At 33.8% G+C, this 21,300-nt stretch overlaps 4 protein-coding genes and 1 non-coding gene across 6 annotated transcripts; 4 read left to right on the top strand and 1 right to left on the bottom strand.

The window, feature by feature from the left end:
• The first annotated feature begins 1,727 nt into the window (after nucleotides 1-1,727).
• Nucleotides 1,728-1,834, top strand: LOC117132237. The gene has a single exon (XR_004455797.1). It is a non-coding gene; the product is annotated as a small nucleolar RNA R71 (small nucleolar RNA).
• A 2,851-nt stretch (nucleotides 1,835-4,685) lies between these two features.
• Nucleotides 4,686-6,608, top strand: LOC103854374 (cytochrome P450 71B4). The gene is made up of 2 exons (XM_009131310.3): nucleotides 4,686-5,694; nucleotides 5,763-6,608. The coding sequence occupies exons 1-2, from the start codon at nucleotides 4,795-4,797 to the stop codon at nucleotides 6,369-6,371; spliced, it is 1,509 nt and encodes a 502-aa protein (XP_009129558.1). The 5' UTR covers nucleotides 4,686-4,794; the 3' UTR covers nucleotides 6,372-6,608.
• A 257-nt stretch (nucleotides 6,609-6,865) lies between these two features.
• Nucleotides 6,866-9,058, top strand: LOC103854375 (cytochrome P450 71B3). Its single transcript, XM_009131311.3, has 2 exons — nucleotides 6,866-8,133; nucleotides 8,305-9,058. The coding sequence occupies exons 1-2, from the start codon at nucleotides 7,228-7,230 to the stop codon at nucleotides 8,911-8,913; spliced, it is 1,515 nt and encodes a 504-aa protein (XP_009129559.1). The 5' UTR covers nucleotides 6,866-7,227; the 3' UTR covers nucleotides 8,914-9,058.
• Nucleotides 9,059-10,307: 1,249 nt separating this feature from the next.
• Nucleotides 10,308-12,669, top strand: LOC103854376 (cytochrome P450 71B23). 2 transcript variants are annotated; one of them, XM_018656565.2, is made up of 3 exons: nucleotides 10,308-11,270; nucleotides 11,524-11,572; nucleotides 11,791-12,030. In XM_018656565.2, exons 1-2 carry the CDS (start codon nucleotides 10,377-10,379, stop codon nucleotides 11,545-11,547), a joined length of 918 nt encoding a protein of 305 aa, XP_018512081.1. In that variant the 5' UTR covers nucleotides 10,308-10,376; the 3' UTR covers nucleotides 11,548-11,572; nucleotides 11,791-12,030. The 2 variants fall into 2 exon arrangements, with proteins under 2 accessions (XP_018512081.1, XP_009129560.1); XM_009131312.3 differs by lacking the exon at nucleotides 11,524-11,572 and having other exon boundaries at nucleotides 10,330-11,270; nucleotides 11,791-12,669.
• Nucleotides 12,670-18,249: 5,580 nt separating this feature from the next.
• LOC103854377 (cytochrome P450 71B22) lies at nucleotides 18,250-20,238 on the bottom strand. Its single transcript, XM_009131313.3, has 2 exons — nucleotides 19,268-20,238; nucleotides 18,250-19,043 (listed from the first exon to the last, which is right to left on the bottom strand). Exons 1-2 carry the CDS (start codon nucleotides 20,153-20,155, stop codon nucleotides 18,429-18,431), a joined length of 1,503 nt encoding a protein of 500 aa, XP_009129561.1. The 5' UTR covers nucleotides 20,156-20,238; the 3' UTR covers nucleotides 18,250-18,428.
• Nucleotides 20,239-21,300: the final 1,062 nt, after the last annotated feature.

The raw sequence follows: 21,300 nt of genomic DNA, 5'->3' as shown, positions 1-21,300 counted from the left end.
TGATTCATCTCGAACCTCATCACAATGTCTCCTAGGTGGAGATCGATTTTTCCCTGTCGCACATCTATGATAGCTCCGACAGTGCATAGGAATGGTCTGCCTAGGATCAGAGGATCCTTTGATTCTTCCTCAAGTTCCAGAACAACGAAATCGGCAGGGACAAGTGTGTTCCCAACCAGAACCTGGATATCCTCGATAATTCCGACTGGAGATTTCACTGATCGATCAGCAAACACTAGGGACATCCTGGTAGGTTTGAAATCTGTGAATCCTAGGCGCTTAGCCACAGAGTACGGCATGAGGTTGATGCTTGATCCCAGATCGACTAGCGAACACGAGAAGACTGTTCTCCCTATTTGGATGGAAAGGACAAATTTTCCAGGATCACCTAGCTTCTTGATCCTTTTGTTCTGGAGAACAGCGCTGCACTCTTTAGAGACTACCATGAACTCACTGTCATCGGTTATCTTTCCAGAAATTAGTCCTTTCACAAAGCTACTCATGGATGGCATCATCTGGATTGCACTCATGAGAGGGAGTCTGACTGTTAAGTCTTCCAGCATCTTCCTACATTTCATCTCCTCCTTGTCCTTGCGTGTGGCCTTAGCAGGAACAGGGTACGGAACCTTTGGCACATAGTCACGGGTGGGAACAGGTTCTGCCGCTGGGCGAACAACCACAGTAGGCTGCTCTGTAGTGGTCGGAGTATGTTTAACAGGAAGCTCTGCTTCTTCCTCGTCTGCTGGTGCGGTTACAGGTGGCTGTTCTGATTCTTTCTGCTTCCCCTTTTCAGCTGTTGTGAATCTCTTGGGTGCCAGATCAGTTAACTGCTTCCCACTCCTAAGCGCGACTGCATTACACTCCTTGGGATTTTTATCTGTTTTTCCAGGAAGAGTGCCTTGCTGTCTCTTCACACTCTCAGCAGTCTGAGCAATCTGAATATCCATCTGCCTCATATGGCTCGAGACATTATCATATTTGGCACTCAGGTCATTGAACATGTGATTCATTCGGGTATTGATGTCGTTTGTGACCTGATTCAGTGCTTTTCCCTGAATCTGTTGTCCTTGGAGCAGCTGGCTCATCATATTGGCAAGACTCTTCATCTCGTCTTGTGGAGCAGTTTGAGCAGGCTGTGCAGGCTGCTGGTTAGTCGGTTGTTTCTGGTTGTGGAACTGAGTATTCTGAGCTGGGCTGAGGACAAAGGTTCGTCCTTGATTTCCATACCCCCGTTGGTAGCCACTGTTCTGAACTTGATTGCCTTGAGCATTTTTGTGTTACCATCGGGTTTAGGGTTGTTGAACAGGTGGGGGTTGTTCCTCACGTTAGGGTTCGGGTGATAGTTCTTAAACTGCCATCCTTGCCCATTCACATAGCTAACCTCATGGTGGTCCTCAATCGCCTGGTCCGCTTCTGATGTAGCGTCTATGGTTCCTTTATCCTGAGGAGACTCTTCCATGATGAAGACATGGTTCTGATTACTCTTAATCAGCTGATCGACCTTGGCAGAGAGCTCATCTATTTTGCTATTGTCGATGCTGTTCACCTTTTGGGTGCGGTCTGTCTCTCGGTTGCTGTCAGCTGAGCTTGAGGCCATGTTCTCAATTAGCGCGAAAGCGCCTTGAGTGGATTGGGTCATGAAATCTCCATTACTGGCTGAGTTTAAAGCATTCCTGTACTCCCAACCTACTCCATCGTAGAAAACTCCGAGTAGATAATCTTCTTCAAAACCATGATGTGGGCACTCTCTGCGATAGACGTTGAATCGCTCCCATGCGTCGCAGAACGGCTCATCTACCAGCTGTTTAAAGGTGGCGATCTTCTGTCTCAGAGCTGCCGTCTTTGATTTCGTGTAGAAGTGGCTCAAGAAAGCGGATCTGACTTGTTCCCATGTGGTGAGCGATCCAGTTGGTAGGGAATCTAGCCAGCGAGCAGCCTTCCCATCGAGAGAAAAGGGAACAAAGTACATTTGATGTAATCTGGTGGTACTCCATTCGCCTTAGTGAACCCACACATCTTCTCAAAGTTTTCAATGTGGTCCATCGGTATTTCTGCAGGAAGTCCGTTGAAGATCTTCCTCTGCACCAGACCTATCAAGGCGGGCTTGATCTCAAAGTCTTGTCTAGTGCAAGGTGGAGGGTTGATGGCGGATCGCGTAGCAGGTAGATTACGCAAGAGATTCCTTTGGCCAATCTGATCAACTTCCTCCGGTGCATTCCGTTGGTTTGCAGCGTTCGCTTGGATAGTTTGCTGCATCTGCTGCATCTGTTGTTGCATGAGTGCAAATGCAGCAGTAAGATCATCTTGATGATCGCCCATGTTAGTGCTTGTAGGTCTAGGCAGTTGACGGTTCTGACGTTCTAATCTCGCTAGTTCTTCGTTAGTGAGCTGATGCAATGGTCCTTGTGCGTTGCTCCGAGTATGTCTACTGGTCATGCACCTGGATCATTAGCTGTGACAAAGAAACAGAGGCGAGTTAGATATCTTAGACTTAAAATGAAACCGAAAAGTAGAGGTAAAAAAATCTGGTCCCCGTCGCAACGGCGCCAAAACTTGATACACTAAATATGAATCCTTGCTACTGCCAAGTTAACAGTTGTGATTATAGTACTTTAGATTCAATCCAGAGGACCAGTCTACACTTTACTCTTATAAATTTCAATATCAAGCTAAGAAGAAAATGGTTTTTAATTCAATTGGTGACGCGGAAAACAAGTAAACTAGAGATTGATTCAATTTAACAAGCGGCTAGCCTAGGGTATTTCATTGGGTGCTGAGCGAGAGCCAAACAATTATTCAAGCGCGGTGCAGTGCTTTCTAGAACTCGGATCACTCAGCTGGAACACCCCACTGTCGTGGTGGTGATCTCTTTGCTGGTCGATCCCATCATCTAACTGTCGTTGAGATGAGAAACGACTGCAAGCCTTAGAGGTCAGGTCCGATCAGTTCACTTACTACCCTAATATCTACTTTCGCTGATTAGGGATACTAAGCTCATTCAATACATGTCAAGCTATCTCCTAAGCGGCTAGCTAGGTGATAAACTTAGGATCTAACATCAAATGATCAGATTAATGGAAGCCTTAAGAATAGTATGGATGAAGAATAATCAAGAATAGCTTATCTATGTTTAGCTCATATTTCAACACCCTAAAAACCCTAGGCGAGCTGGATCACTACTCAATCATGATGCAAGCAATCAAACACATAGCTACTGAATGAAATTGCATAATAAATAGAGTAGTAAACAAGGGTTCAGAAGGTCTTCTCTATGAGAGAATGGATTCTTCTCCCTTACAAGTTGCAGATCGCAAAAGCTAATAGTTCTCTTGTAAAAACTAGCGTAAATCATAAAATAGGATAGATGGCGTCTTTATATGGAGGCGCCAATAGGTAGAAAAGAAATTAGGGCAACAAGGCCTTAATTCCCGAAAATAGAAGCTTCCTTATTTGTCGGGAACAACCTCGGGATCACTCCGTCTGCTTGTTCTGCTTGAGAACAGTCTCGGGACTGTTCGTCTTGAGTGTTCTCCGCAAAATGCTCCAAAAGGACAGCTTCTCTTCAAACATGCTCTCTTCATTCTTCTACCAACTCCAGACCTGTAAAAGATCAAAAAGGACTAGACTGACTCGGATTATGGACTCGAATCAATACAAAAACACCTATACAATGATGTGAAAAACACCATATATCACGAGTCCAAAAAAAAAGATTCACTATAAGGTCACTAAGTTTTAGCAGAATTTAGACCACATGTTGATCATCTACGACGCACAACCAATTTATATACTTCTATTTCAGATCCTAGAATAACACAATTGCAATGAAAAATATAGTAATAGTAATACAAACATATCTATACATACAACTATTTTGGTCTAAATACTTATTATATAATGTCTTCTAATAAAGTGAATAGCTGATTCGCTTTTTATTGCCACCATAAGATAATCCACTAAAGTATATAAAATTAAACAAAAATATGTGAATTTATTTACAAGTTTATTTTTTTTCTACTAACAAAAACAAAATGAAATAAAAAGGAAAAATCTCATGGTTTTTTATGGTCATCCAACTCCAGAAAATCACAAGGAATGATGTAATGACACATCCAATTCTTAATATATAATTAAAACATAGATTATTTGACAAAAGAAAATCATCTAAAACCTTTTAACAAGAAAAAAGAAAATCATATTTCAAAAAATCATAACTAATTTTCAGATAACATGGTTTATTTAGTCTTCAAATATAATAACATGTCAAAATTTAACTATATATATTTTTAAATAAAAAAAATTATATTAAAAATTTATTCTTATTATTTAAATTATTTGTTAATTTTCATCCCGCCCGTAGGGCGGGCCGATCCTAGTATTCTTATAAAACAATCAAATATTTTTTATTCTTTGAACTTGATTTTAGGAATAATGATTTGTGTTTACCAAACTGAAAGGGTTCAAGATAATAAGTGCTCGAGTTTTGAAATGACGATTGGCTTAGGTTCATACATTTTACACCATTTTTTTTTAAATCAGTGGATGGTCCATACTTTCAACACCAGACTGATTCTGCCAAAGTCAGTGTAGCCGTTGATTAGTTCACACTTCACTCACCAGATTTTTTCATGGATCTAAATAATTTATCTTATCAAATGAAAATGATTAGATATACAATTCCGACTTCTCCTCCAATGAGAACCACTAGACCACTAGCACTTGGTTAGTTCCAGTGTTTAAACGGAACGCCTCTTTACCTCTCAAAGCTTATCTTCACAAACGTAAACGAAAACAATGTCGATTATTTTGTGTTTCTTTTTGTTTCTTCTTCTCCCCGCTCTTTTCTCGTTAACATTCGTGAAGAATATCAAAGCCTCGAAACAAAATCTTCCTCCTAGCCCACCACAGCTTCCGATTATCGGAAACCTACACCAGCTTCGAGGATTGTTTCACAGATGTCTTCATCATCTCTTCAAGAAACATGGATCTTTGATACTACTCCGTCTAGGGGTTCTTAGAATGGTCGTGATCTCATCGAGTGAAGCAGCTGAAGAAGTTCTTAAAACCCATGACACTGAGTGTTGTACACGACCCGTCACTATGGCCTCAACCGTTTTCTCGCGTAACGGTAATGACATCGGCTTTGGGGAATACGGTGAGGCATGGAGAGAGCTGCGTAAGCTCGCGGTTCGTGAGTTTTTCAGCGTGACAAAGGTTCGATCTTTCAGGTACGTTAGAGAGGAAGAGTGTGACTTGATGGTCAAGCAACTGAGAGAATTGGCTTTGAAGCAATCTCCGGTGAATTTGAGTAAAACCCTTTTTTGCTTAACTGCTAGTATCGTCTTCAGATCTGCCTTGGGGCAGAGTTTCTTGGAGAACAAGCATATCGATAAGGAAGGGATCGAAGAGCTGATGCTTGAAGCTCACAGTAACATGACTTTCAATTTAACTGATATGTTCCCCACTGCTGGTCTTGGATGGTTCATGGACTTTGTATCAGGGAAACGTAAGAGACTTCATGACGTTTTCACTGAGGTTGATACTTTCCTTAATCATATAATTGATGATCATCAATCCAAGAACTTCACACAAGATCGTCCTGATTTCATCGACTACCTCTTAGAAATGATACCGAAACAAGAAGAAAATGAATCTTTCAAGCTCACCATTGATCATCTCAAAGGAATCATCCAAGTAAGCAAACAAATCTCTTTACTTCATATCCTTACTTACATAATATAATGTTTTTCTTATGTTGATAGGATATATATCTTGCTGGAGTAGATACAAGCTCCATCACCATGATTTGGACGATGGCAGAGCTCGTTAGAAACCCTAGAGTGATGAAAAAGGTACAAGATGAGATCCATAGTTGCATTGGAGTCAAACACAAGGAGAGAATCACTGAAGAGGATCTTGATAAGCTTCAATACTTGAAGCTTGTGGTGCAAGAAAGCTTAAGACTACACCCACCAGTTCCTCTATTACTCCCCAGAGAAACAATGAGTCAAATCAAGATTCAAGGCTATGACATTCCACCAAAAACCATTCTAGTGGTGAATGCTTGGTCGATAGGTAGGGATCCTAAAAAATGGAAAGATCCAGAAGAGTTTGTCCCGGAGAGGTTTATCAACTGTCCTGTGGATTACAAAGGACATGGCTTTGAGATGTTACCATTTGGCTCTGGAAGGAGGATGTGCCCAGGTATGGCTTCAGGGATTGCGACCGTTGAACTGGGACTCTTGAATTTGCTTTACTACTTTGATTGGGGATTGCCTGAGGAGGGGAAAGATATGGACATGGAGGAAGCTGGTGTTCTTACTGTTGTTAAGAAAGTTCCTCTTGAGCTTCTTCCCATTCTTCGTCAGTGATGGGGTCAAGGAGTCTTTAATTTGAGTACAAGAAGTTGAACTGTGTAAAATACTTCAGACTAGAGTTGTGTTGTGATTTTAAGAATAAAACTTGTGGGGGAGGGGCGGGAACTAATGTTTTATTTTGCTAAAAAGTATTTTGAATTTTTGATGCACTGGTTTGTATCTGGATGTTGTATAGTTTCAACATTCAAAATTATCATCCATATTCTGTATTCAGATATTTTTGTTTTTAAACCTTTTTTGTAGTCTGATGTTTCATTTGGACTCAGATAGATATAAGCTCCTGTGAGCTTTTATTGAGCAAGATTAAACAAGGATAAAAGATGAATAATGAACTAGCTCACAGGAGAAGCTTTATTGTGCAAAGAAATTAAAGAAAAGGAAATATTGAATTTAGAGCACCAAGAACAAAAAAAAAGCTGTCAGTTAAAAATGAAAGTTTCTTTGTGGCAACCTTCAAAGAGACATGTGAAAAAGTTATTCACATGTCAATCATAGTTATACTAATCTAATCAAAAGAAACATGTGACACATTATGATATGACATTGAGTTTGATAGCTTTGTCTTTGGTTTGCGTCTAATAATGTTAATAGTTTTTGAATGATTAAATTTATTTTATATTCAAACAATTACTTGGTTCAAAAGCTTCAGGATAAGAAGTGCTCCAGTTTTTAGGTTAATGTTTCTTAACCTCTCAAAGCTTATCTTGGCAAACGGTAAACGACATGTTAACTTTATATGTGTGGACCATGACATATCTTGCCGTGGTCAAGTCGCTTTTAAATCTATGCTTGTTTTAATATCTTGTGCTACGTTGTTATAATCACCAAAACAGAACACAAAACAAAAACAATGTCTACTGTTCTATATATTTTTGCGTTTCTGCTTCTCCCCGCTCTTTTCACGTTAATATTCGTGAAGAGAACCAAAAACTCGACGCAAAATCTTCCTCCTAGCCCACCACAGCTTCCTATCATCGGCAACCTACACCAGCTTCAAGGATTGTTTCACAGGTGTCTTCATGATCTCTCCAAGAAACATGGACCCGTGTTGCTTCTCCATCTTGGTTCTCTCAAGATAGTTGTAATCTCATCGAGCGAAGCAGCTGAAGAAGCTCTCAAAACACATGACCTTGAGTGTTGCACAAGACCGAAGACTCACGCCACATCGACGTTCTCGCGTAACGGTAGAGACATTGGCTTTGCGCCATATGGTGAGGTTTGGAGGCAGTTGCGCAAGCTTTCTGTTCTAAACTTTTTCAGCGCGAAGAAAGTTCGATCTTTTAGGTACATCAGAGAGGAAGAGAATGACTTGTTGGTCAAGAAACTGAAGGAGTTAGCTCAAAAGAAGTCTCCGGTGGATTTGAGCCAAGAACTTTACTGTCTAGCCGGAAGTATCATATTTAGATCTGCCTTTGCACAGCGTTTCTACGAGAACAAGCATGTTGATAAGGAAAAGATCAAAGAGTTCATGTTTGAGCTTCAGAAAGTTGGGTCTATTAGTAGCTCTGATCTTTTCCCTGGTGGTTTGGGATGGTTTATGGACTTTGTGTCAGGGAGACATAGGAGACTTCACAAACTTTTTGGTGAGGTTGATACTTTTCTGAATCATATAATTGATGATCACTTGAAGAACCCTGAAGAAAAAACAAATCAAGATCGCCCTGATATAGTTGACTCGCTCTTAAATACTATGCATAAAGAAGAACAAGATGAATCTTTCAAGCTCACCATTGATCATCTTAAAGGAATCATCCAAGTAAGCCTAGAATCTATAGCTCGCTATTATATCTTACAATAACGTTTTTTTCTATATTTAAATGAATCAAAACATGTTTTCGTGGCGTTAGGTTTGTTTTCATTGATGTAGAATTGGTAACAAATTTTGAATTAATATGTTCTTAACTATCTTGCGTCTTTCTTGACCTAGAATATATATCTTGCTGGAGTAGACACAAGTGCCATCACCATGATTTGGGCAATGGCAGAGCTCGTTAGAAACCCACGGGTGATGAAAAAAGCTCAAGAAGAGATCCGAACATACATCAGAGTCAAACAAAATGAGAGAATCGATGAAGAAGATGTTGATAAGCTTCAGTACTTGAAGCTTGTGATCAAAGAAACGCTAAGACTGCACCCAGCTGCTCCTTTGTTACTCCCAAGAGAAACAATGAGTCAAATCAAGATTCAAGGCTACAACATTCCGCTAAAAACCTTTCTAGTGGTTAACACTTGGTCGATAGGACGAGATCCTAAACACTGGGAAGATCCAGAAGAGTTTATTCCTGAGAGGTTTATTGATTCTCCTGTGGATTATAAAGGACAAAGCTTTGAGATGTTACCATTTGGTTCTGGAAGGAGGATGTGCCCTGGAATGGCTTCAGCGATTGCAACCATTGAGTTGGGAGTCTTGAATTTGCTTTACTACTTTGATTGGAGATTGCCTGAGGAGGGGAAATATATGGACATGGAAGAAGATGGTAATATTACCGTTGTTAAGAAAGTTCCTCTTGAGCTTCTTCCAACTCTTTATCACTAAATGATGTCTCAAACTTTAAAGGATACAGAAGGAAAAAAATGAACTATCAAGATAAATGATATGATAAATGATATGTACTTTTATCAAAAAAAAAAAAAAAGAAAGATTAATGATATGTATACAACATGTTCTTATTTTTCCTGTCCATATGATGTCTACTTCTATTGAAATAATTTAAGCTACAAAAAAATCTCGATGGAATGATCTGCATCTTGTTGATGAAACATATAGTGTCTTTTTGTGTGAATAATGAAACAGATAGTTTACTTTTACAATATTCCAATTTCGACAATCTTTTTGGGGAATATATATAGTGAACTCCTTTCATGAAAATGACTTCCTCTGTTTTATTAAAACTTAGAAATATCGTTTTAAGATTTATTTTTATTATATATTTTTAATATGGTTGAAGTACAACCGCAAAAGTAATTCATTTGATTTCAGATATCCATGAAGAAAATGGCATGTTACATGAGAAAAACACCCTGATTAACAGATACTCTAGTAAACAAAAAGAAATATAAATCATTTATAATGGTGGAAACTTACCTTTATACGTTTTTTTTTTGTGAAAAGGCATAACTTACCTACCTTCATACGTTGAATAAAGAAAAAAAAATTCCTTTGATATCTCTTTTTAGTTTATTTTTATAAAATAGCTCCCAAAAAAAGTGTTATTAAATAATAAAAATACATTTATAACTTATGGTTAACTAATCTAGACTTAGAGTTTAGAATTAAAAGATAAAGTTTTAATGATAGGATTTCAAATTTTCAAAACTAAAAAATAAATGTTAAAATTTTCATAACTAAAAAAAAATATTTTGGTCATTTTTTTCGAATGATTCTTTTTCTGACAAAAACTTAAAAATGATATTTAAGAGAATTGTCCAGAAATAAATGAACACTTTATTTATTTTATTATTGATTAACATGAAAAAAAATATTTTTTGATTGGATCAATCGGCTTGTTAATTTCCGAAAGACCACATTTTTTGCTTTTACGAAGTAAAAATAGTTATAGTTCAAAAAAATAAAATATAAATAGTCTAATTTAATACTAATAAATCTAGAAGTCAAAAATCAAATTTGACCCAACGAATTCACACTTATTATCCAGATACAGATCCCTACTATTGTAGATATATAGGGATCCCTAGATATATATCATTTATTTGGAACTGAATGTCATCTAGAAGATAGTTTGCTCTACATACATCAACCACTTAAATAAAACAAAGAAAAATACACTCGAGTTGAATTTTCCGTATGACTCCATCATTATCCTTTGACTAATATCGAAAACGACGCGTGAATTCAAAATAGCCGTGCAGATATGATCCTCTTAAGTCTGAACTTTAAATGCTTTCTTGATTCCAACGTTGAAAAGTCCAATTTAATCTCTCTTTAAATCTAAATTCTTCTTCACTCGGAATAACAGAACAGAGTAGCTAGAACACTAGATGTCTATTTTAATCTACTTCCTCTGGCTTTTGCTACTTTTCTTTGTAACAATAACCTTCACAAAAAAGTTCCAAACCTCGAAAATAAACCTTCCTCCAGGCCCACAAAAGCTGCCGATCATCGGGAACTTACACAACCTTGACGGGTTACTACACATATGTCTCCAAAAACTCTCCAAAACCTACGGACCAGTGATGAAACTCCAGTTCGGTTTTGTCCCTATTGTCATAATCTCTTCAAACAAAGCAGCAGAAGAAGTTCTCAAAACCCATGACCTAGATTGTTGCAGCCGACCAGAAACCATAGCGACGAAGAAAATCTCTTACAACTTTAAAGACATCGGGTTCGCTCCTTACGGGGAAGAATGGAGGGCGTTGAGGAAGCTCGCTGTGATCGAGCTATTCAGCTTGAAAAAGCTCAACTCTTTTAGGTATATAAGAGAAGAAGAGAATGACTTGCTGGTCAAGAAACTCTCTGAAGCTTCTCAAAAACAATCTCCCGTGAATCTGAAGAAAGCCCTTTTCACTTTAGTCGCTAGTATCATCTGTAGACTCGCCTTTGGTCAAAATCTTCATGAATCCGAGTTCATCGATGAAGATGGTATGGAGGAACTAGCGTCTAGGTCAGAGAAGCTTCAGGCCAAATTCGCTTTCTCTAATTTCTTCCCTGGAGGTTGGATTATTGATAGAATCACAGGTCAAAGCAAGAGCTTAGAAGGACTCTTCTCAGAGCTAGACGCCTTCTTCAACCAAGTGCTCGATGATCATTTAAAGCCAGGAAGAAGTGTGTTGGAGAGTCCAGATGTTGTGGATGTGATGATTGATATGATGAATAAACAAGGTGGAGAAGGTTCTTTTAAGCTCACTACTGATCATATCAAAGGAATCATCTCTGTAAGCAATTTAATCTAATCTCTCTTTCAGTGATTTTGTTAACTTTCTTGCTTAATCTTGATTGTGTTTTCTGACTTCATTAGTAGTTCTGGTTCCACTAGTATATACACTCTATAAGTTTTATTTAGATAACTATATGAAAAGTCAACATTTGTAACATTAAGAAAATATATACGAAACAAACATAGTATATATATTAGAATAAGTTATATTATGAGATGTTTATAAATCTGTTTCATAATGTTCTGTGTAGCTATATCATTATCATATACTGTGATAACAAGCTTATACTGAAATGCATGGTAAGAGTCAATTTGGTGACGAGTTAAGAAGTAGCAATCTGATTTTTACTCATGTACACTCCATTTCTACAACGTCTAATTAATATTTATCATGAAAAATTATAGTTATTTAAATCTTCAAATATTATACGTAAGCAATTCTCTGAATTTTAATTTTGTGTTTTTTTCCATAAATTTTCCCTTACATTATGGTCTTCATTCAACACTCTTGAATTTAGGATATATTTCTGGCCGGAGTAAACACAAGTGCGACGACCATACTTTGGGCAATGACAGAGCTAATGAGAAACCCAAGTGTGATGAAGAAAGTACAAGATGAGGTTAGGACAGTACTTGGTGAATCAAGACAGAGAATCACAGAAGAAGATCTTAACCAACTTAACTACTTCAAGCTTGTAATAAAAGAGACATTCAGATTACACCCGACAGCTCCACTTTTATTACCAAGAGAGACCATGTCACCAATCAAGGTCCAAGGCTACGATATTCCCAAAAAAACACAGATCATGATCAACGTTTACGCGATAGCACGCGATCCAAAACTTTGGGCGAATCCTGATGAGTTTAAACCTGAAAGATTTAGTGACATTTCTGTTGATTACAGAGGATTGAACTTTGAGCTTTTGCCTTTTGGCTCTGGTCGAAGGATTTGTCCAGGTATGACAATGGGCATCGCGATGGTCGAGTTAGGATTGTTAAATTTGCTTTACTTCTTTGATTGGGTAATGCCTGAAGGGACAACAGTGAAAGATATCGATATGGAAGAAGAAGGTGCGGTTATTATTAGCAAGAAAGCTCCTCTTGAACTTGTGCCTATTTGTCCCCGTTGAACAAATTGAAGAGAAAAACACATCTTAAAATATGAGAAAATATGCTTTTATTTTCTCCATATTTTGTAGTGAAGTAATAATTTCTAGAATCGTATGTTCTTAAATTTTAATTTGCATTGTGGCATGGGTATTATGTATATTGAATACCATTTCTCAATAAATGCATGTAATGCAGGTTTGATGTGAAAATGATACAGCTTGTTACATAATTACATGTAGTTCTGAAAAGTATTGGTCTAACCAAAAGATAATAATATTCCCAACATATACACATTTTTCAGTTAGCGAATGTGATATGTAACTAAATGAGTGTCCTTTTAAAGCGCAGCCTGTGCTCTTGATTTTTTAACACATTTTGTTTTGTAAAATTATAGCAAAATTATATACTCTGTGTAAAAAATATTATACTGGGGGTGATTGGTTGGGTTGTAGGAAGTGGCTTTAGCTTTAATTTTCATCTACAACCTTAATTACTACTAATCATGCTTTATCTTGATTTTTAAAGTTACAACTAAAATATTAAAGCTACAGCAAAAACACACAAAAATGGTTGTAAAAATCTTATTTTCTAAAGCCTCATTTTTTTAGAAATTTTAAATCTACATTACTTAAAGCTAAATCAAAAATCCTACAGACAAAATGCTAAAGTAAATTTTCTATAGTTACAACCCAACCAATCACCCCCACTATTTGTTTATGTAAACCAAGTATTTAATATCACAAAACAATTAATTTAAAGGAAATTAAATTTCAGTTTTTGCGGATAGCCGATAATAATCTGCTCCCTTCAAGATTACTTCTCAAATACATTTATACTAGGTTAAGACCCGCGCCTTGCGCGGGATGAACATTATATATAAAAATTATTTTCTGTATTAAATATTTTTACATATTATGAAATAATAAATATATATTGAATAATTAAAAGTCAGTAACTATTAAATATATAATTAAATTGGTGTGAACATATAAATCAATTTTATTAATCCAATTTTTTTTTTAATATTTGATAGGATATGTAATTAAATTTAAATAATACTAACATACATAGTATATTTTAGTATATTTTTAATATTAATGTCTATTAAATGATGATTTCTACTCATATAGTGTTTTTGATCATTTGTATCTTTTATAGCAAAAGATTTAAATTACTAACAACAAAATTTTCATTGTGAGATTAATAGTTTTAATAATTTATAATTTTAAACAAATAAGTTGTCAATGTTCGTTCAAAACTTTTACCAAAAAATTGTTCAAAGTAAATTTTGAAACTAAAAGATTTATGTATTTTATATGGTTTATAGTTTAATTTAAAACGATATATATATATATATATATATCAATATTAATAATTAATTAAATTATACTTTTTACTTATATAATTTTGTAATCATTTCAATGTGAAACTTTTAACAGTTTTAGTAATTTATAATCGTTTTTCAAAATTCAAAATATAACATATATAGAAAAATCTAAATTTTTTATTATATGGTTATTGTGGTTGTTTAATTTATTTAATAGTTTAAAATTAAACAAATATGATAGAATATACACTAATTTTTATCAAATCTTTATTATTCAAAATCATTAATTGTCATATATATACTTTAACCACATTAGGCAATTTCGTAATTTTATTTAAGGAAATAATGAAATACATTAATAATGAATTTATTGTTAGTTTAATAAAAAACTTATTATATAATTAGATGGACCAACATATTTCTCTAATGATTCTAAGAATCATCCTAGTGATGACATGTGGCTACAAAAAGAAGTTGTAATGCTTCTCAAATAATATATAGGGGATACCAAAATGATTTTTTTTTTATTTTGGAGGAAAAAAGATGATGCCAACATTTTTCTGTGGATCATTTAATATATTTAGAAGATAAAGAATGAAAAACCTTTTAATAGAAAAAAAATTATGAAGTCACACACTATAATATTTTTCTTCTCTTAAAGCATAATACTGGAGAAATGCGAACTTTAAAGAAAAGGAGGATGAGGATCTTGAATTATTCTCCAGAACAAACTTACAGAGACAGCTCCTCCTTAGATACCATAAATCCTGGCTTATAAAATTAATACCTCATGGTGCAGTCTTAAAATCAAATGAATGCTCAGATCGATGCCTCTAATTTTCGGAGGTGTTAGAAATATTTGTTTACTGATCCTACGGTTACCACATGATCTTTTTCTATGGTTTGGTTTCACTCACGATAATTTAATCATTTCTGATAGGTCGTCCATTATTTAACTACTTCAGCTCAAGCACATTTAGTTTTAGAGATTTTTTGGATTGTACCCTAAAAAATAAATGCATTTTAACGATATATATATTCAAATCGATTATTTTAAACATTTTAATATCTAACTATTATATGCGCTTTTACAATATTAATCATATACACTATCACAATATTTGGCAGCTATTTTGTATTAATATTTGGTTATATTTATCATTTCGGTTTCTTGCTAATTTTGCTAATTTGGATTTTATTAAAAAAAATAGAAGAATTATTATGTGAGTGTAACATTTTTTTTTTTAATTTTCCTTGACGTTGCTTTAATGAAAGATGAAAGAGAAACAATAGCATAAATGGATATTACTTTTTGTGGATATTAAATATTTATTAATAAATTTGGTATAAGATAATAGTATAAAATGTAAAATAATTATGAAATCTTTTACCTTGGAAATAAGCTGGTTCCCAACTTTGCTACCCGAACCAAACCAAAAACAAAAATAACTGAATTGAATTTTCTAAATACCTGAACGGATCCTAAAGCTTTAGAATCAAAGAACCGAAAGAACCAAAAAAATCGAAGCAGAAGTGAACCGAAAATTGAATGCCCATGGCTATTTGCGATTGTTGTATTGTGTATCTTCAATTCATGTTTTCTTCAATTTTAACGAAAAGGTATTATCTTTCTTTGTAAATTAAAGATATTTTTGCCTTGTAACCTACAAAGTAAAAATGTATAATACATAATATATCGTAAATCCTAATACAAGCATAGATAGTTAATATAATTAATTATAAAACCATATTTGAACATGTTGATATGTTTTCTTAACATTATAATCTTTTAAATATTACTAGATTATTTTCTCGTTCTCATGCACGGATATAAATATTTAATTTGAATTATAATTAATATGTATGATTTATTTTTGTTCTATTAATTAAAAATTTGATTATTTTTATTTGCATTTAATTTGATTCTTTTCTTAGATTATTCTATAATTTAATATATGCTATTTTAAAAATCAAATAGTAAAAATAATTAAAGTGTTGATCGATTCAATGTTACATAAATGAATATAACAACAAAAATCTTTTGAATCCTCATGCATATATATATTTTACACAAAAGAACTTAATTGAAATTGTTGGTTAATATCTCTACAATATTATTTAAGAATTTTATATTTATGTATTGATATGTTGAGTCGTTCTATAATATCCATGTATAGAAAATATTACCATAAATAATAATATATTATTCTTAGTGAAAAGTTTTATGGGGAAATTTCATGTTTACCACTTTTATAGTATCATTTTTCATTGTTATCACCAATAAAGAGATATTTTCAAAAATATGTTCTTCATTAAGTGGCAAAATACTCTAATACCCTTGTTCTCTATATATATAATAAATCATTATTTAAATAAAAAATAAACAAATTAGTATAATTTATATATTAAAATATTAAAACCGAAATGAAAAAAAATAAATACATTTAAAACCAACCAAAGTTTAAAAATAATCGAGCAGTTCATATATTTTAGAACCAAACCAAAAATCAAATAAGTATAATTTATATATCTAAAATATTGATTATTTCAATTTTTAAATTACCAATTATTTTAAAATACTACTTATAAATTGAAATATCCAAAAAAAAAAATCCAAATAGTTTTTATCTGAATTATGTAAAATTATTTGAATAACCTTAAAGAATCAAATGACCTAAATATGTATCATTCAAAATAGCTAAAATTATTCAATTACCCAATATTTAATCTTAAAACTGAAAATAGTTTTTTACTTGAATTATAAAAAAATTAACCAGAAAAAGAAACGAAGCGGAACCAAAATTTTATCTGCTATTAGTTAATTTTTATAATTGTTACCCAGACCAAACCAAAAACATAAATCAAACGAATTTCATTTAAAAAAAACTAATGGAATGGAATCGAAAACTGGATGCCTATATTTCTAGTCTTGGGTTTCGGAACATGCAACTTAATTTCTTGTAGTGAACACGAAACGGCGGCTTAAAATCTTCAAATAGTCACCACTCGAAGAAAAAAATCATCTTCTCATTTATGGCTTGTCGTTAAATGGCTATGATGATTTTAATGCAAGCAGAGTCGTACATGTCCCTCCAATTATTATTATTATTATTATTTTATTTTGTTTTGTCCCTCCAATTATTCAACAACTGTGCTATGAAGAATCGTTCAAAATCATGAAATTATTCGTCGTCAACTATACGCAGTTATGTCTTCTACAATTAACACACACACACACATACACACACACATATATATATATATATATATATATATATATATATATATTTGCTAGTGTCTTAACAAAATTTATTGGATGATGTGATATATAGTTGAAAAACGTTTTTAGGATTCAACTATAATTTCAAAATTTTAATGATCTAATTTATATTTAAAAAAACATAATTATTATAGCAATTTACCATTTATATCTTCTCTAATTTTGCTCCGTTTGTGTATAATTGTATAAATTTTCTCTAAACACTTACAAAAACCAATATATTCGAATAAATTTATTTGATATAGTATTATGGTAAAAAAATCATGTTACTAGAACAATATTCAAATTACTTAATTATTTTTGGATGATTCAAATATTTTTTCATTAGTGTACAAATGTATGATTTTTATATAGATACTATGTTTATAAACATAGTATCTATAAAAAAAATTAAATTTGACCAATATGTCAGATGAATAATAAAGTAATTGAATAAAAATTATTAGAGAAAATAATTGAACTAGATACATTTTTATAAATTAACTAAAAATATTTAAACTAATTTACTATATTAATTGTAATTATTTTGTCATGTTTAATATATTGGTTATAAAGTGAGATCACTTTTGAAAAGTGAGAAACATAACAATTGATCATATTATATATAATAAAAATAACAAAAAACACGTTCTAAAGTTATAAAACATAAACAAATCGAATTCATGTACATGTAAAACATGAAATCGTAGTCACTAACTAACTGGCGCGTGAGTTCTTTTTTCATGAGCTTTAAGCACGTAGGAAGCACAATTGCTAATTATTATCCATCTTTTGTCAACTAGTTATCTCGAGGCCCTGGCCCGCCTATTAAATTTGGTGCATAGACAGTAGTGTCTCTGCATGTTTGTGGCTCAAAATCTACAAAAATGAGTTGCTCTAAAGATTGGATAAGATTTTAATTTTAATCAAGAATCATTTTATGGACATCGCCGGTCATGATATTTTGGAACTATAGACAATTTAGTAAGTCTAAAGAAAACCATCAGCTCTGTGACAAAAAAAAAAACCATCAGCTGAAATAATGGAATGTAATATTTTGAAATTTATGAAATTTCATCAAAATTTTCTATTGAAAACCATCAGCTGAAAAGGTCAAAAGAAATTTTTGTATTCACAGATGTATATGCATGCTACGATAAACCACGTTTATGGGAGTTAGGTTTTTCAATTTCTTTCTAATGTTTCTGTGCGAATTGAGGTAGCATAGCAATAGAACCATCTCTAGATTAAAGGGATTATGCGTGTCCAAAGATGTAAAAGGGGCTTTTAAATTAAACTTATTTTATTATTTTTGCTTTAATTACGAAAAATACGAAACATAATTCTACCAATTACAACTCATGAAAATAAAATCAAAATCGAACCAACTGCAAGAGACCGATGCACACAAATCTTGATATTATGATTTTATTATTATATCGTTTACTTTTTTCACCACTTCACCATTTATGTGGAGTTGGAATCAGCTCAAGAGGAACTTTCTTGGCGATGACGAAAGCTCCAGCTTCTTCCATGTCTATGTCTTCAATGGTCATTCCATCAGGCAAACTCCAATCAAAGAAGTAGAGAACGTTAAGTAAACCTAGTTCGACGATAGTTATCCCCGTGGCCATCCCTGGACAAATCCTGCGACCAGCACCAAATGGCAACAACTCGTAATGTTGACCCTTATATTCGACAGGACTATCGATAAACCTCTCGGGGACGAAATCATTAGGGTTTTCCCAACAGTTGGGATCACGCCCTATTGCGTAAGTGTTGATCTCAATCATTGTGTTTTTGGGAATGTTGTAGCCTTGTATCTTGATATCAGACATGGTCTCTCTTGGGAGTAAGAGAGGAGCTGGTGGGTGTAATCTAAATGTTTCTTGGATCACAAGTTTCAAGTAGTGAACCTTCTCTAGATCTTGTTCAGTGATTTTTTCTTTGTTGTCACCAAGGGTTACTCGGATCTCCTGTTGGAGTTTCTTCATCACCTTTGGGTGTCTGGTGAGTTCCGTCATGGCCCATATCATGGTGATGGCTCCTGCGTTCACTCCCGCTAGAAACACATCCTGATCATAAAACGAACACATAGTTAATTATCATTTCAAATTATACACGTACCACTTGGTTATAGTACATCTCAGTAGGAGTTTCTAACCGTCATTATCTCATCAAAAAGTACTAATATTCTATTAGTAAATTTCAGAGAAATTCATGGTGAGAGAGAGAATCCGTAGAATGTTTAAAGATATTTAAAATAAATAAATAGAAAAGTGAAATATTGTTTACTCACCGACATAACTCCTTTTAGATGATCATAGGTGACTTTAAACGAACCGAGTTTGCTTTCTTTATTGATCATATCCAACATGACACTAATGATGTCTGAATGGTCTTCAGGTTGTCCGGGTTTCAAATGATCATCGATCACATGTTGAAAGAAGTTACTAAGTCTGGCAAAGGCTTTGTGCAACTCCGAGTGTTGTCCAGAGATCCGGTCTATAACCCACCCAAGACCCGCGGGGAAGAAGTCAGTGAACGCGAATGAGCCAAGATTGGTCTCAGATTCTAGCACAAGCTCTTCAACTTTGTCCATATCAACAAAATCGCACTCGTGGAAGTTCTGTCCAAAAGCGAGTCTACATATGATACTCGCGGTAAGAGAGAAAAGAGCTTTTCTCAAATCCACCAGAGTTTGTGTCTCAGCAGATTCCGAGATTCTCTTGACGAGCAATTCACTCTCTTCTTCTCTGATATACCGGAATGCTTTTAGTTTCTTCGAGCTAAAGAGCTCGAGCATTGCAAGCTTCCTCATCTCTCTCCAATCATCACCGTACTGAGCAAATCCAATGTCTTTGTAGTTGTAAGAGAACAACTTGGTCGCAGATAGCTTTGGTCGAGTACAAGTCTCGAGATCATGAGTCTTGAGAACTTCTTCAGCTGCTTCTCTTGTGGAAAAGACAACCACAGGGACAACACCGAATCGAAGAAACATCACGGGTCCATAATTTTGAGAGAGTTTATGGAACGATCTGTGGAGAGATTTGCCAAGTTGATGCAAGTTTCCGATAAGGGGAAGACCTATAGGTCCCGGAGGAAGCTTCCCTTTAGAAGGTGAGAGCTGTTTCAAGAAGATTAAAAGAAGAGGTAAGAGTAAGATGAAATACAGAAAGATAGACATTTCTTGATTTGTTCTCTCTTTTTTTTTTTTTGTAGGTTCTCGTTTATGTTTTGGAGTGAAGAGCAATGAGTTGCGGACGATGTGTAATAAATAGACAACAAAGTATAGCTAACTAGCAAGTGGTAAAGTTTTGACTAAATCAATGTCATGCATTTATTGGATTAGAAAAGTTGAGTAATGGCGACTCACTCTATGTCTATGGCCAGGCTCGTGGTCGATGGGATGAACCTCAATATTTGTTATTTTCTCTATGACTAATCTAAAATTCTTAAAGCATCTCTATTTGTCATTCGTTGATAGTTTAATGTAGTTTAGTTATATTATTAATTTCTATACGATTCAAATGATTTATAAAAATCATATGTCATTATATATTTCATACGCGTTTTAGAGTTTTCATAAAATTTAATCTCTTTATTTTTGGTTTTCTTTTTATTATTTTTATTTGTTTAATTATAAAGTATTTGTTTAGAGCATTTGTACTGCAAGGTTTTATTTTCTTCTAAAATGAGTAATTCTGTAAAGGAGTTGAATTTTAATTCAATCTTACTTTATTTTGAAAGGAAAATTAAGTAATGACCAAAAAATAAAAACATTGTTTTATTATGGGATAAACTTATTTTCTACTCCAGAAAAATAAAATAAAATTAAAGAAATTTATATTTTAGAATAAAACATAAAATAGAATAAAAACTTTAAAATTCTCCGGATAGTCCAAAAACAGTTGAACATGTGAAGAAACTACCGGCATTTTTTCCATTGAATTAAGTGGTTGGCCATTTCTAGAAAAGATTTAATATCTTCCAGATGGAATGATTATAAATATAGATAAAGAGAAGTTTGTAATGGTACTAACATAAATTACAGAAAAAATAGTTTATGATTCCTAGAGTTTGTAAAATGTTCTCTAAAGCTCCTACTAACTAACATGATTTCTACAGCATAACTCTTTTTTCTCTAAACTATTCATTCTTTTTATCCCACAATAACAATATAACCTTTATTTAAATATATCGATATTAATTTTATTACAAATATTTTTAGTAATGAACTTTTAACATATTATTCTTGTTCTTTTTAAGATCCATATTACATTATCTTCGATGCCATATTTATTTTGCTTTCATTACTAATACAATTTTAGG

The sequence above is a fragment of the Brassica rapa genome, chromosome A02 (assembly GCF_000309985.2).
Source record: "Brassica rapa cultivar Chiifu-401-42 chromosome A02, CAAS_Brap_v3.01, whole genome shotgun sequence".
In the NCBI taxonomy this organism is placed as follows: Eukaryota; Viridiplantae; Streptophyta; class Magnoliopsida; order Brassicales; family Brassicaceae; genus Brassica; species Brassica rapa.
Note: the sequence above shows the minus strand (reverse complement) of the source record. Positions and strands in the feature narration are given on the sequence as shown.